Here is a 12,946-nt window from a genome sequence, read left to right as displayed (position 1 = left end):
TCCGGCTGACGGCTGACGTGTATCTTCATTCTCTTACAGCTCATCTAGTTGCCAAAACATTTTTTCCTCTGTAAGATTGTGAAATAAAGTACATTTTGTTTCCCACCAGATTCGGTAGTGTTTCACATTTTAGACTTTCGACTTTCCCATTACAGTAATACAGCAGGGAGATGCTTCTGGAAACACTCCTCTTTTTCAGCACATTATGTGTAAGCACCCCCCCACCTCAACCCACATTTATATCTGCTTGATTCCTTTTCCCAAACTTATAACAACATTTTGAAATATTCCCATTTAAACTTTTGTCTAGACTCTTCTTTTAAAACCCAGGAGAATGTATGTGCTTTGGAGAGAACATGCTACAAACCCCACTTGAACTTGAGATGGCTTGCGGACATGCTTCCCAGGAGTAGAGAATATTCTTTAACCTCTATGTATGTGTATGGTGAAAATAAACAAATGTTTCTTTGCTTTCCAGGATGTTTTACTCTGGGATATTAAAAAAAAATCACAACAAAAGTAAAATCTTATTTTGTAAAAAATAAATAAATAAAATAATTACAAAATTCTTCAATTAGATTGCTATTTAGGGGCACTAATTTATAATTAGCCCCCACTGGATAAGAATTGGAAAAGTTATGGTTTAATAGTGATGTGTTTGTATGTCAAGTTCACAAGGGGTCAAGTGTGCTGGATAGTTTTAGTGTCAACTTGACACACCTGGGTTGAGGGAGCCTCAATAGGGGAATTTCCTTCATTGGACAGGCCTGTGGCCATGTCCATGGGGGAGCTTCTTGATTGTTGAGTAATGTGGGAGGGCCCAGCCCACTGTGGGAGGTGCCACCCCTGGGCAGGTGGGCCTGTGTTGCATAAGAAAGCAGGCTGAGCAGGGGCCAGGGGAGCAAGCCAGTAAGCAGTGAGCCTCCATGGCCTGTGCTCCAGCTCCTGCCTCCAGGTTCCTGCCCTGAGTTCCTACCTTGGGCTCCCTGATGAGCAGTGATGCGGGAGATATAAGCCGAATAAACCCTTTCTTCCCCCCCCGCCAAATAATTAGCCCCCACACCTTACCACACTTACAGTTTTAGAAATATGTGTGTGTACACAAATATATTCCTAGCTTGTTAGCTTATTTTTATGATTCAAAACCATTTACTGTTTATATTCAGTTTTCTTTTTTCCATACATATCTTTATCATCTGTTTAACCTTCTAACTTCTTGTTGTTGTTGTTGTTGTTGTCATTGCTGCTATTGTTGATACAGGGTCTCCCTATAGCCCTAGCTAGCCTAGAATTTGCTGTTTAGACCAGGCTGACCTTGATCTCATGGAGATCCACCTGCCTCTGCCTCCTGAGTGCTGTGATTAAAAGCATGTGCCATCATGACCAGCATAACCCTTTTAACTTTTACCCACTGAAGTTTTCCTCTTGAAATTTAGTCCTCTTATGAAACTCAGATAACAAAGAAAAAATAAGAATATCAAAATTATAGCTTCTGTATAGTTAAAACAAAAGGAACCTAGTTTATAGTAAATGTCAGAATAGGAAAAAGCATTTATAATATGTATAGTAAAAACAGATATTTCTAATACAGAAGTAGGAACTAAACTAAAAACAAAGGGGAAATATAAACTACAAAGAGAAATGAACAGGGAGTCTAAGCAGGTAACTATAAGTATGAAAAGAAATGCTAACTTTACCTATAATAAAAGGTAGTGAAGTCATTCAACCAAGAGTTATCACATTTGTATCTTAGATTGGCGAATGTGAACACTGGTAATATCCAGAGCTACTTAGTTTATCCTGTCCAATTCCAATCAGGTTGCTAGGAACTTATTTTTTCCTTCCATATGTCCACTGAAAAATGATGCCACGGTGGATGGAGGGTGTGTGCAATATGGAGGCAAAACAGAATTAAGAAAAGTATTTGAGAGCAAACAGAGTGCGAAGGAGAGATTCCTCCTGACTAGAGGAGGGCAGGAAAACTGAGTCCTAGATCTGAGGGCTGCTTGTCCCTCCTTCACACAGTATCTGGGGGTATAGCAAGGCCTCAAAAATGATGGCCGCGGGTATACTGGATCCAGGGTGCAGAGGCTTCTGAATTCACCAGAGATTGTCTGCCCCATAGAGCACAGACCATAAAATCAAAGACTAGAAAGAAGCAAGCAAGCTGAGATCCTCAGCAGTACCGGGATGGACGCTCTTGTCTTCTTGATAAACCATGAGCCCAGAGTGAAATTTAAGTTAATATAAATAAAGTATAGCTATGCGTGTACGCACGCGAGCACACACACACACACATGCACACACACACACACATACACACACACACACATACAAATCATATGCCACAAAATTCAAAGCAGCATTATGTATAGTAGCCCAAAAGTAGAAGTCACTCAAATGCCTAACAATAGATCAGATGGATTTTGGGGGGTGGAGAGAGGGCTCAGTGGTTAAGAGCACTGGCTCTTGCAGAGGACTGGAGTTTGGTTCCTAGCACCCACATCAGGTGGCTCACAACCTCCAGTGACTCTAGCTCCTGGGAATCTAATGCCTTCTTCTGGGCTCCATGGGCACCCTATGTAACCACACACAGACATACACAGATACACATAATTTAAAATAAATCTTTTTCTAAAAAAAAAAAGAGTGGATGAACTTCAGTATAACCATTTAAATGGGGTGTTGATAAGACATGACTATGAATGGACTGCTACATGCAGAAATATGGATCATCTAACATGACATATGAGTAAAATACACCAGATGCCACAAAAAAATGACACTTAACATACTATTTATATGAAGGTCACAGATAAAACTAATCTATGACAGTAAAGATTCAGCACTGGAGAGAAGGTGGTCACTGAAAGGAGATCATATAAATGTCTGTAACTTAACTTGATTAGTTAGACATATGTATTGATGCACGTTAGAAAGTACTAAGGGGGCTGGAGTGGTGGCTCAGCAGTTAAGAGCACTGGCTGCTCTTGCAGAAGACCTGGGTTCAGTTCCCAACACCCACATGCAGCTAACAATCATCTTTAACTCCAGTTCCAGGGGATCCATTGCCCTCTTCTGGCCTGCATGGGCATTGTGCACACATGGTGCACTTACACACATCCAGGCAGAACATTCATACAGATAAAGCTAAATCATTTTAAGAGAGAAAGTATTAGGCTATTCTATTAAGATTTATGCACTTCACTCTATGTAAGTTATATCTCAATAAAAGACAAAAAAAGTGATTACCTCTGGGAAGTTGAGTTGATGCATGAAAAGTATTTGACAGGACTTGTTGTCTTTTACTCTAAGTGCTTTGACTATATTTGATTTTTGAAATGTGTATATTAATGCTCATGTTTTAATTTTGTATAAAATAATTTGTCAAAACAGAACATAAATACCCATTACATAAAATTTAAAAATCTAGTTGTTACCCAAATTCCCAACACACAACAGGAGGGAATCAGCAGAAAGCCCAGGATGACACAGCAGTCACAAGAGGACCACATGTGATGTCAGCTCAGTGGGTTCTTGAGAATACCTCACATCTGCTCACAAGGAAAGATGGACCATACCTGTTCTGAAGCTTCTTCAGGCCAAGTTCATATTTCTGTTTTTCCCAAGCTAATTCCTTTTCCACTTGTTGGATTTTGTGAACTGTTTTCCTACTGATATCAGCACGAATTTTGGCATCAATATCAAAATCCTGCAAATGAGTAGATTTGTTTATAAAAAAGGGGGCTCTTACCTTTTAAATTTTATTTATTTATTTATTTTGAGAGAGAGAGAGAGAGAGAGAGAGAGAGAGAGAGAGAGAGAGACTTAGAATGTGTGGACAACTTGGAGTGGGTTCTCTCCTACCACCATGTGGATCAATCTCGGGATTCCAACCCAGGTTGTCAAACTTGGCAGCAAGCACCTTTCCCAGCTGAGCCATCCTGGTGGCCCTCAAAGAGAGCTCTGTATGGGTTAGGCCTGGTGGTGCACAACTTTAATCCCAGTACTCAGGACGCAGAGGCAGGCAGATCTCTGTGAGATCAAGGCTAGCCTGGTCTACTTAGTGAATTCCAGGCAAGCTGGGGCTACAGGGAGACCCTGTCTAAAAAATAAAAAGTGGGGGCCGGGGGAGGATTCTTATAGGCCTTGTGTTTCTTAGCTTCACCCTGAGAAATGCCAGAGCCCCATTCTCACTCAATTGTGAGCAGAAACCATTCTACCGGAGGCGTCTCTGTCTCCAGGAATGACACGTGCTTTGCACAGCAACACAGCTACTTGCTTCAGCTGTTTGTCTTCAGTTTGTCACTTGTATTCCAGAACTATCAACTTTTTTCTTAGTAAAATAATGTTTTCATGTAACCAACACAGTCAGTTAACCTTTATGATTTCATGAAACATTTCATGTGAAATTGGGAGATTACTTCTACAGTTACAGGATTGGGTAACTTTATATTTAGGTTGTCATATTTAGGATGAGTATATTTAGAATAACAAGTTCTGCCTTAAAATTATTTATTTTAAATGTTATGAATGTTTTGCCTACATGCATGTAAGTGTACCACGTGTACATAATGTCTGTGGAGGCCAGAAAGGGCAATGGATCCCCTGGAACTAGAGTTACAGATGGTTGGTTTAGCTCTCACGTAGGGAACCAAACCCAGGTCCTCTGCAAGAGTAGCCAGTGCTCTTAACTGCTGAGTCATCTTTCTAGTAACAAATTCTGGTTTCTTACCTAATAAGAGTCTATGTGTGTCTCCTCTACCCCTTGATGAGACTTTATCAATAATTCTGTTTAGGAAGAGGCTAAAAATGAAATGAAAAAAATAAAATAAAAACCTACATCACTAGTAGGTACATAAGGTTTCACAGTAGGATATAAGAAAATACTTTTGTGATGGTCCCCACAGCTACAGCTATATTAAATCATCTTCTTGAAGCTTTGTGGGTCAGCCCAGGAACTTTCTTCCAGTGTATATGATGAATTATAAAAATAGAATGACAGAGAATCAAATTGTACATGTTCATACCCAACAGATTAAACCAGATTGCAACCTGGTTTTGTTGTTTTGTTTGCTTGTTTGTTTTGAAACAGGGTCTCACTATGCAGCCTGCTAGAGTGGAACTCACAAGAGATCTACCTACCTCTGCCTCTTAACTGCTAGGATTAAAGGTCTGGGACAAGCACACCTGGCAACAACCTCTATTTCTACTGCGTCTTGTTACAAAGAGAAAAATCACAAGATAGAGTAGCTAAGTCTCGCAATCAACTTTGTATTATATAGGTTTATCTGCTTCCGTGACCAATTGTGTCATTTCATAGTAACTGAGTTGATGCAAATATGACTGACGAGGTAAAAGGCTTAAAGATGACTGTCAGTGTTCCTTGTTATGGGCAAAGTGTTAGTCTCCATCCAGAAATAACACGTTAAAATGGAAGTGGTTTATTTAGACTTACAGTCTGTTTAAACTGCATGTGCTTTGGTAATTCTTTATTCATTGCTAACAATTTCCAAAATTCGTCCCTCAAGGCTTTAATTTGCTCTCTCTTGCGAGCTTTGACTTCTTCAGCTTCTTTCATTAACTTGTCCTGTTCCCTTTTCCTCCTGGCGTTCTCAATACTGAAAGCAGAAGCATAAAAGGACGACATTTAGACTGCAGCAGAGGAGAGAGCTGGTATTCGATAACTTCATCTGGAATTTCATTTTAGAACTTCGTTTGGTTTGCTCAGCACCTGCAAAATGTTGGTTTGCTTTGCAAAATCTCAGGCATCAACAATACTTCTCAAAAAGTGCCATACCTATAGGCTTTGGGATCTTCAATATCTTCTGGAATTGGCTCTAATTCAATTCCAAACTGTAGGAAGAGGAAGAAAAAAATCTTTATAATTGTATATTTCCTTTAAAGGATCTAGAAGTAAATTGAAGGGGTTTTTTTTCCTACCAATTTCTAACAGCTGTAGGTCTGAAAAGTGGTTTCACATAAGCTAGGGGAAATTTTTCAATTGACTAAAATTATTTGCTTCTGCTTCATTTAAAGGGACAAGTCAAAAAAGTCTTAAAACCTAATCATACATTTCCAAATGTCAATATCACCACAAATCTACCCTCAAACTGTTAATTACTGATTCTCATGAGTTATTAATACATGTGCTATTAAAATTGAACATACCTTGTGTTCATGCACCAGAGGCCTCTGGGAACTAGCTCACATGAACTTGCAACAATGATGACAGCATGTATAAGATCCATGCTGACTCAATCAGACAAAATCTCAGCATAGAACTGTGGAACTGGGCAGCAGGCCCCAACCTTAGCTAAGGAACTATTTGCAACTGATTACTGCTGGGTGAGGGAGAGTTGATTTTCTTTAAGGGAAAGACTCTAGAAAGGCTGACCAGATTCCAGTAGATGAACTTGCACTGAGGGATATATCTGGGTACAAAAGCTTGACCAGATAGGCTTTTAACATATATGACAGAATGAATGAAATCTAGTGTGTGTGTGTGTGGGGGGGGGTTATGGAGGGATGTAGATGGATCTATTGTATGAAATGCACAAAAACTCAATAAAAATATACATAAAATTTTAAAAAGAGAGACAATATGCACAGAAACACTCTAGATTATTTATTTCAAAATGTGGTTTTTCTGTGTATCTTTTATTACATAATTCCAACCAAACATCTTCTATGTATCATAGGAAGTTTACGTATGCAAAAATTCAATATGACCTACAGAGCAAAAGACTTAAAGTGGAAAATGCACAAAATAATATAATCCCCTTACTCCAAGAGAAAGACATAAAATAAGAAAAGCAAATCTCCCTTCAGAAAGGAAGCCAGCTTCGATGGAGAGGAGCCCTGAAAGAAACCACTTACCGTGTTCTGCGTGTTCAGGTGCTGTGTGGTATAATATATTAGTCTATGACGTTAAGGATGAGGATTCCTTACCCACCAAACAAAGAGCACAAGTTTGCTAACTAATCAGTTCTTAAATAAAACTAAATTTCTCCATTGTCTTTCACAATAAATGAGTCCATTTTTCTGACATTCTGAATAAAGAAATGAAGACTCTCTCTTTTGAAAAGTTGTTTAAAGTATTCTTATGTATAAAATATAAGTATATAGAGTTTACTCATATGAAATAAAAATCCACATATCTTTTATGGAACTTAAGATTCTTTTTTTTTTTTACTTTATTTGTTATTTTTATTTTACATGTATTGCCTGCATGTAGGTAAGTACACCCGTGTTGTGCAATGCCCGTGGAGGCCAAAAGAGGCTGTCGGATCCCCTGGGACTGGAGTAATAGACAGTTGTTAGCTGCCATGTGGGTGCTGGGATTCAAACCTGGGCCTTCTGCAAGAACAACCAGTGTTCTTAACCGCTGAGCCATCTCTCTAGCCCTGAATTTAAGATTCTTTTAGCAAAAGTGAAGTCACATGCATGACCAAGATAAGAGACAGAGACAGTTAAGAAATTCTATTTATTCTAAATCATGCAAAATATAAGTTTGACAATTTTTTTTCCTTAGTGCTCTGATACTAGTGTGCCAAAGTTCTATACAGAAATTCAGTCAATTATCTCCTGACCACAGGTATTTACAATACAGTTCCAAAATACATGCCAGAGGATTTCAGTCCTGGCTATATGGTAGAGCCAGAGGGACATTTTATAAGATACTGACACCCAGTCCTTCCCTGCTGAGATTCTAATTTAATTGATCCTGGGTGCAGACCCAGTATCTGCACTTCAAAGTGTTCCCCCAAAGACTCTAAAGTGGAGAGCCCTAGCTAGACCTTTTGCAGAACTTAACTGATTTTTTTAAAAAATATCAATTCTTTATTATTTTGTCTTCTTTAAAGCATAGTCTGTTTCAATGATTTAAGAAATATTGATCGCAGGGCCAGGTATGGAGATATACATCTGTAATTCTAGCATTCTGTTGGCTAAAGCAGGAGGTTTGTGAGTTCAAGATGAACCTTGGATATGGGATAAGGGATGAGAGGAGGGAGGAGAGAGACAACAGCCATATATAAAAGGCATGTTATCCAAATTATGGAATGATTATCTCCTGTCTGATACAGATTTTTTTTACTTGTTTTTTTTCTTTTATGCAAAAATATCTATTATGCCAAAACACAGAAGTAATACAATCTATAGTACTTCTCTGTCATTCATATGAATTGTTTCTGTCCATTGTTATAGTCAATACATTACACAAAGCACTTGTTTTTTTTTCTTTTATGCAAAAATATCTATTATGCCAAAACACAGAAGTAATACAATCTATAATACTTATCTCAGAGACTAGAAAGTTTTTTAACCCCAGGTAAATTCCCACACAGGTCCACAGGGATGTGGGAAAAAATGACCACCACAGGACTGTAGTGTTGGGGATCTAGAAGCAATGTGGGTGAATACCAGTGGGGTGTGGATGGGAAGAAGTGGAAACCTACCAGAATCCTTTGCAGCCACAAGTAGTAACAGACTACACATCACCACAGCAACATGAATGGGTGAAAAATTAAAAATGAACAGTCATGGTGCTGGAGAGATGGCTCAGTGGTTAAGAACACTGCTCTTTTAGAGGACCCAGGTTCAGTTCCCAACGCCCGCATAGTGGCCAACAACTGTCCTCAACTCCAGTGTCAGGAGATCTGATGCCTTCTTCTGGCCCTCAAGGGCATTGCACACACAGGTGCACTTACATACAAGCAATAAGTAAATAAATAAATAATCTTTAAAAAATTAAGTTACAATAAATCTTAAATATAACACATTCAGCAAAGTGAAAATGTAGGCATAAAAAACCAAAATGGGCTGGGTGTGACAGATTTGTATGGACAGGGCTGGCACAAGGTAGAAAAACAAAGCTTTTCTTCTTGCTTATGTGTGTTCCTATTGGTAATTCTTTGCTTAGAGCTGGACTATTTTTAAACATTGGCCCATACAACAATTTATGTTGTTACTGAAATGAAAATGAACCTGCTCCTATCTCCCTTACATTCTTGGTGTGTTCTTTTGAGGCAAGCTGTCTGTTAAATGGGAAGTAATATGTTCTTAGGGATTTTAACTATGGTCTTGCTAATATAACTCCATAGTGTTTGGGAGCAATTCTAATGGTTATTAAATAGTGACTTCATCCAAAGGAACCACTTTGGTAAAAGAAAATTCTAGTTCTGTGACAAGACAAAAGGATATAATGTGAGGATGTGAACTCCCAAATTTCATCACAAAGCCAATATTCTATTCTGCCTAAGAATAGAATACTTTGAGGCTGGAGAGCTGGTACAGCAGTTAAGAGCCCTGGCTGTTCTTGCAGAGGACCCAGGTTTTGTTTGCAGCACCCACATGGCATCTAATAATCATCCATAACTCCAGTTCTAGGGGATCTGGCATCCTCTTCTGACCTCTGAGGGCATAGGGGATCTGGATCCTCTTCTGACCTCTGAGGGCACTGCACACAACATGGGTGCATTCACATACATGCAGCAGTACACTCATACACGTAAAATAAAAATATATTTTAAAGGAGAATGGAATAATTTACACTGAATATTTTACCACAACCCTCATTATTACATTGCAATACTAAAGCCATTAATATTTTTTAGCCTTTTTCAAAAGCACACCTTGTGGTGTACATAGTAATTATAAGCATCTATAATGAATGAATGATTGGAAAACAAAATATATACCTGAGAAATATTGTACGTTTTAGAGAAAAATAGAACCTTTAAGAAAGTGACTGATAAAAACTGACATAACCCTCTTAAATGTGGGGCGCTGTATACCTTTAATAATAATGAGTTCAATGCCATTAATATTTGATATAGAAACACCAGGAAGTCAAAAGTATAATATTGTAGGAAGATTAGATTATAAAGGTATAATATAGGCTACAGGTGTTATAGATTAAATATATTATCTAAAAGATTATATTATTAGATTAATACACCTAAGTAATTCTCAATATTTAAAGAATTTGAGTAGTTTTACATCCTTATTTTAAAATAAAGTTTGCTACTGTTATTAGTTAATTTATTAATTAGTTACATACCCTGGGAGATGGCACTTTGGCTTTGAATTCTCTCTTTAACATAAATTCAGAATAAATGCTGAAAACAAAGATATTACCATCTGCCCCAGCAGTCACCAAGAACTGGTCATCAAAGCTAGTGGAGATGCTTTTAATACACCCATAATCATTGTCATGCACATTGAAATGCCAGTAGTCTTGCAAACTGTTCAATGAAAGATCATTCTGACTTAGGAGATAAACTCGAATTGCTCCATTTCTCATTCCACAAAACATCATAGTTTGGTTAACACTATGAGACAAAAAGAATAAAGTGTATTTTCATAAGCTGGAAAATAATGTTTAATTGTTAAAAATTTTATTTATTTATTTTGTATGTGTGGGAGTTGGTCATCCACCATGTGGGTCATGAGGTTTGAACTCAGGGTATCAGACTTGGTGAGGGTGGCTTTACCTGCTGAGCCATTCCACTGATCTAGTAATGTTTAACTTTAAATAAGAACTCTATTATGAACTGAATTTTATACCTCCAAAATGTATATGCTCAAGGTCCTAACCCCATACACCAAAGAATGTAGCTATATTGCAAGATAGGGACCTTTAAAGAGGTAGTGAAGTTGAAATGAGACCATAAGGATGGCTCCTAATCCATCCTGACTCGAGAGCTTATGAAGACAGAGATTAAACTACAGACAGACATCTGGAATATCATACACTTGGGGAAGACCAGCCTAGGGCACAGCAAGAAGGCAGCAAGCCAAGGAAAAAGACCTCATGAAATCAAATTTGTCAACACCTTGACCTTCTAACTCTGGTCTCTAGACCATGAGAAAATAAATAAATGCTGTTTAAGCTACTCATTATGGGATACTCTGTCATGGTAACACTAGTAAACTAATACAAAAAGATAGGAAATGAAAGCCAAATTGAAAAATGGAGGTAGACTCTGGTCCTCAGAATGACTGGCATTTGTGCTCAGTTCTCAGTTATTAAAGGGATAGTGAATCAATTTATAGTTTCTCTAGAATCAGTGTAAACTGGTCCTTTATTATCTGACCATGCAGTCCCATCTTTCTAAGTAACAGAAGGTTACTAATATGATAAACAGAAATTCTGACACAAAATCTGAAGGATTTAAATATAATTTCAAGACCATGCCTAACTTTTATTCTATTTGTTCATTTGACTTAATTACTTGAGTCTCATTTGAGTTTCCCTTTGCTTGAACAGCAAAAACTGGCAATCCCAATTGTGATGATTGGAGTTAACTGTCTACTTGATAAGATTTGGAATTACCGAGGAGATGGGTCTGGGGTGTGCCTGTGAGAGATTATGTTTACTTTAATCAAAGAGGGAAAACCCAGGAATTGTGGGCAAGAACTGTCCCTGAGCAAGGGATCCTGGACTGTATAAAATGAAAGAAGTGATCTGAACACTAGTGTGTATCATGGCTCGCTTCTGACTGGGGATATAATGTGACCAGCTGCATCAAGCTCCTGCTGCTGTGACTCCCCGACTATGATGGGCTGTACCTTGAACTATGAGCTAAAATAAACCCTTTCCTCTCTTAAGCTGCTTTTGTCAGGGTGTTTTATTACAGAAACAGAAAAAGAAGTTAAGATATCCATGATACATAAAAATAGAGACACGAAAACATTTTCTGAGGTTCTGTTCACCTGAAAATGATTGTTTGGACAGGGTTATCATCTGTATCCTCAAGAAAACAGAAATCAAATGGTTCATTTTCCTGGTTTTGGAAATCACATTTTTCCACATATGGAGGAAATTCACAGTGATACAGAAAACCAGAATCATAGCTGCCCTGGGAGATAAAAAGCACAAAAAGCAATTTTTGAATTAATAGTACAAACATGATTATTTGAAGTTTTGTTGATCATCTCAAATTTAAAACCCAAAGTAGATGCTTAAAAACATTTACTGCTATATGATTCCTATGACTAAAGGTAGTTTTTACTACCATAAAACATCTCCAGGACTGAAGAGATGGCTCAACAGTTAAGAGCAATGCTGCTTTTTTTTCCTGACAAAAATTTTTTATTGAGTTTTTGTGAAGTTCATATAATACATCAAATTTGGATTCCCTCCCTCTCCCTCCCTGCCCTGCATACTCCCCTCCCCCACCAGATTTCAGGTATTCTGTCATATATGTTAAGTCCTAGCTAGTCGAGCATTTATATCCCAGATGTTCCTCGGTGGAAGTTCATCCACTGAATTCTTGTCAGCCTATCTAGAGTCACTCCCTTAAGGAAGAGCTACTCCCCCTCACCCCACAGTAATCATTTGCCAATAGTTCCTTGGCTAGTTTTGGGGCCTGCTGCCCATTTCCCCAGTTCTATGCTGAGGTTTTGTCTGATTGAGTCAGCATGGGTCTTGTGCATACTGTCACCATTGTTGTAAGTTCATGAACAAGTTCTCAGAGACCCAAAAGCCTATTTCCTTATGTTCATGCCTCACCCCTGGCTCTTACGATCTTTCTATCCCCTTTTCCACAATGGTCCCTGAGCCATGTGTGGGCGAGGTTTAGTATAGGAGTCCTATCTAGGACACATACTCTGCAGTCTCTTATTTTCTAAAACATAGCCAGTTGTGGCCTTCTGTGTGCATCACACTCTGTTGTATGAGAAAGCTTTGCTGGTGAGAGTTGAGGGATGCATTAGTATTCTCTACTACTCCTGTTCTGCTGTTCCATGAGAATGACTGCCCTTGAAGAGGGTTTGGTTCCCAGCACCCACATGGCAGTGAATAACCATCCATAACTCTAGTTCCAGAGGTACAAGTGCATCTTCTGGCCTCCACGGGCATTGCATGCACAGGTGCACATACAAACATGCAAGCAAAACACTCATACACATACAAACATTAATAAATAAATAAATTTAAATC

At 38.4% G+C, this 12,946-nt stretch overlaps 1 protein-coding gene across 1 annotated transcript in view; it reads right to left on the bottom strand.

The window, feature by feature from the left end:
• The window catches only part of Cfap44 (cilia and flagella associated protein 44), a 131,431-nt gene that overhangs the window by 76,824 nt on the left and 41,661 nt on the right, over window positions 1–12,946 (bottom strand). Inside the window, exons 18-22 of the mRNA XM_029570364.1 lie at window positions 11,719–11,864; window positions 10,064–10,334; window positions 5,801–5,856; window positions 5,459–5,621; window positions 3,582–3,712 (exon numbers count right to left, since the gene is read on the bottom strand). Of these exons, the coding sequence (XP_029426224.1) occupies window positions 3,582–3,712; window positions 5,459–5,621; window positions 5,801–5,856; window positions 10,064–10,334; window positions 11,719–11,864 (767 nt within the window). The remainder of the gene's footprint in view (window positions 1–3,581; window positions 3,713–5,458; window positions 5,622–5,800; window positions 5,857–10,063; window positions 10,335–11,718; window positions 11,865–12,946) is intronic.

This window comes from Nannospalax galili, unplaced genomic scaffold, assembly GCF_000622305.1.
Source record: "Nannospalax galili isolate Female #2095 unplaced genomic scaffold, S.galili_v1.0 scaffold743, whole genome shotgun sequence".
Lineage (NCBI taxonomy): Eukaryota > Metazoa > Chordata > Mammalia > Rodentia > Spalacidae > Nannospalax > Nannospalax galili.
The sequence above is the reverse complement of the archived record's forward strand: the minus strand, read 5'-3'. Positions and strand labels throughout refer to the sequence as shown.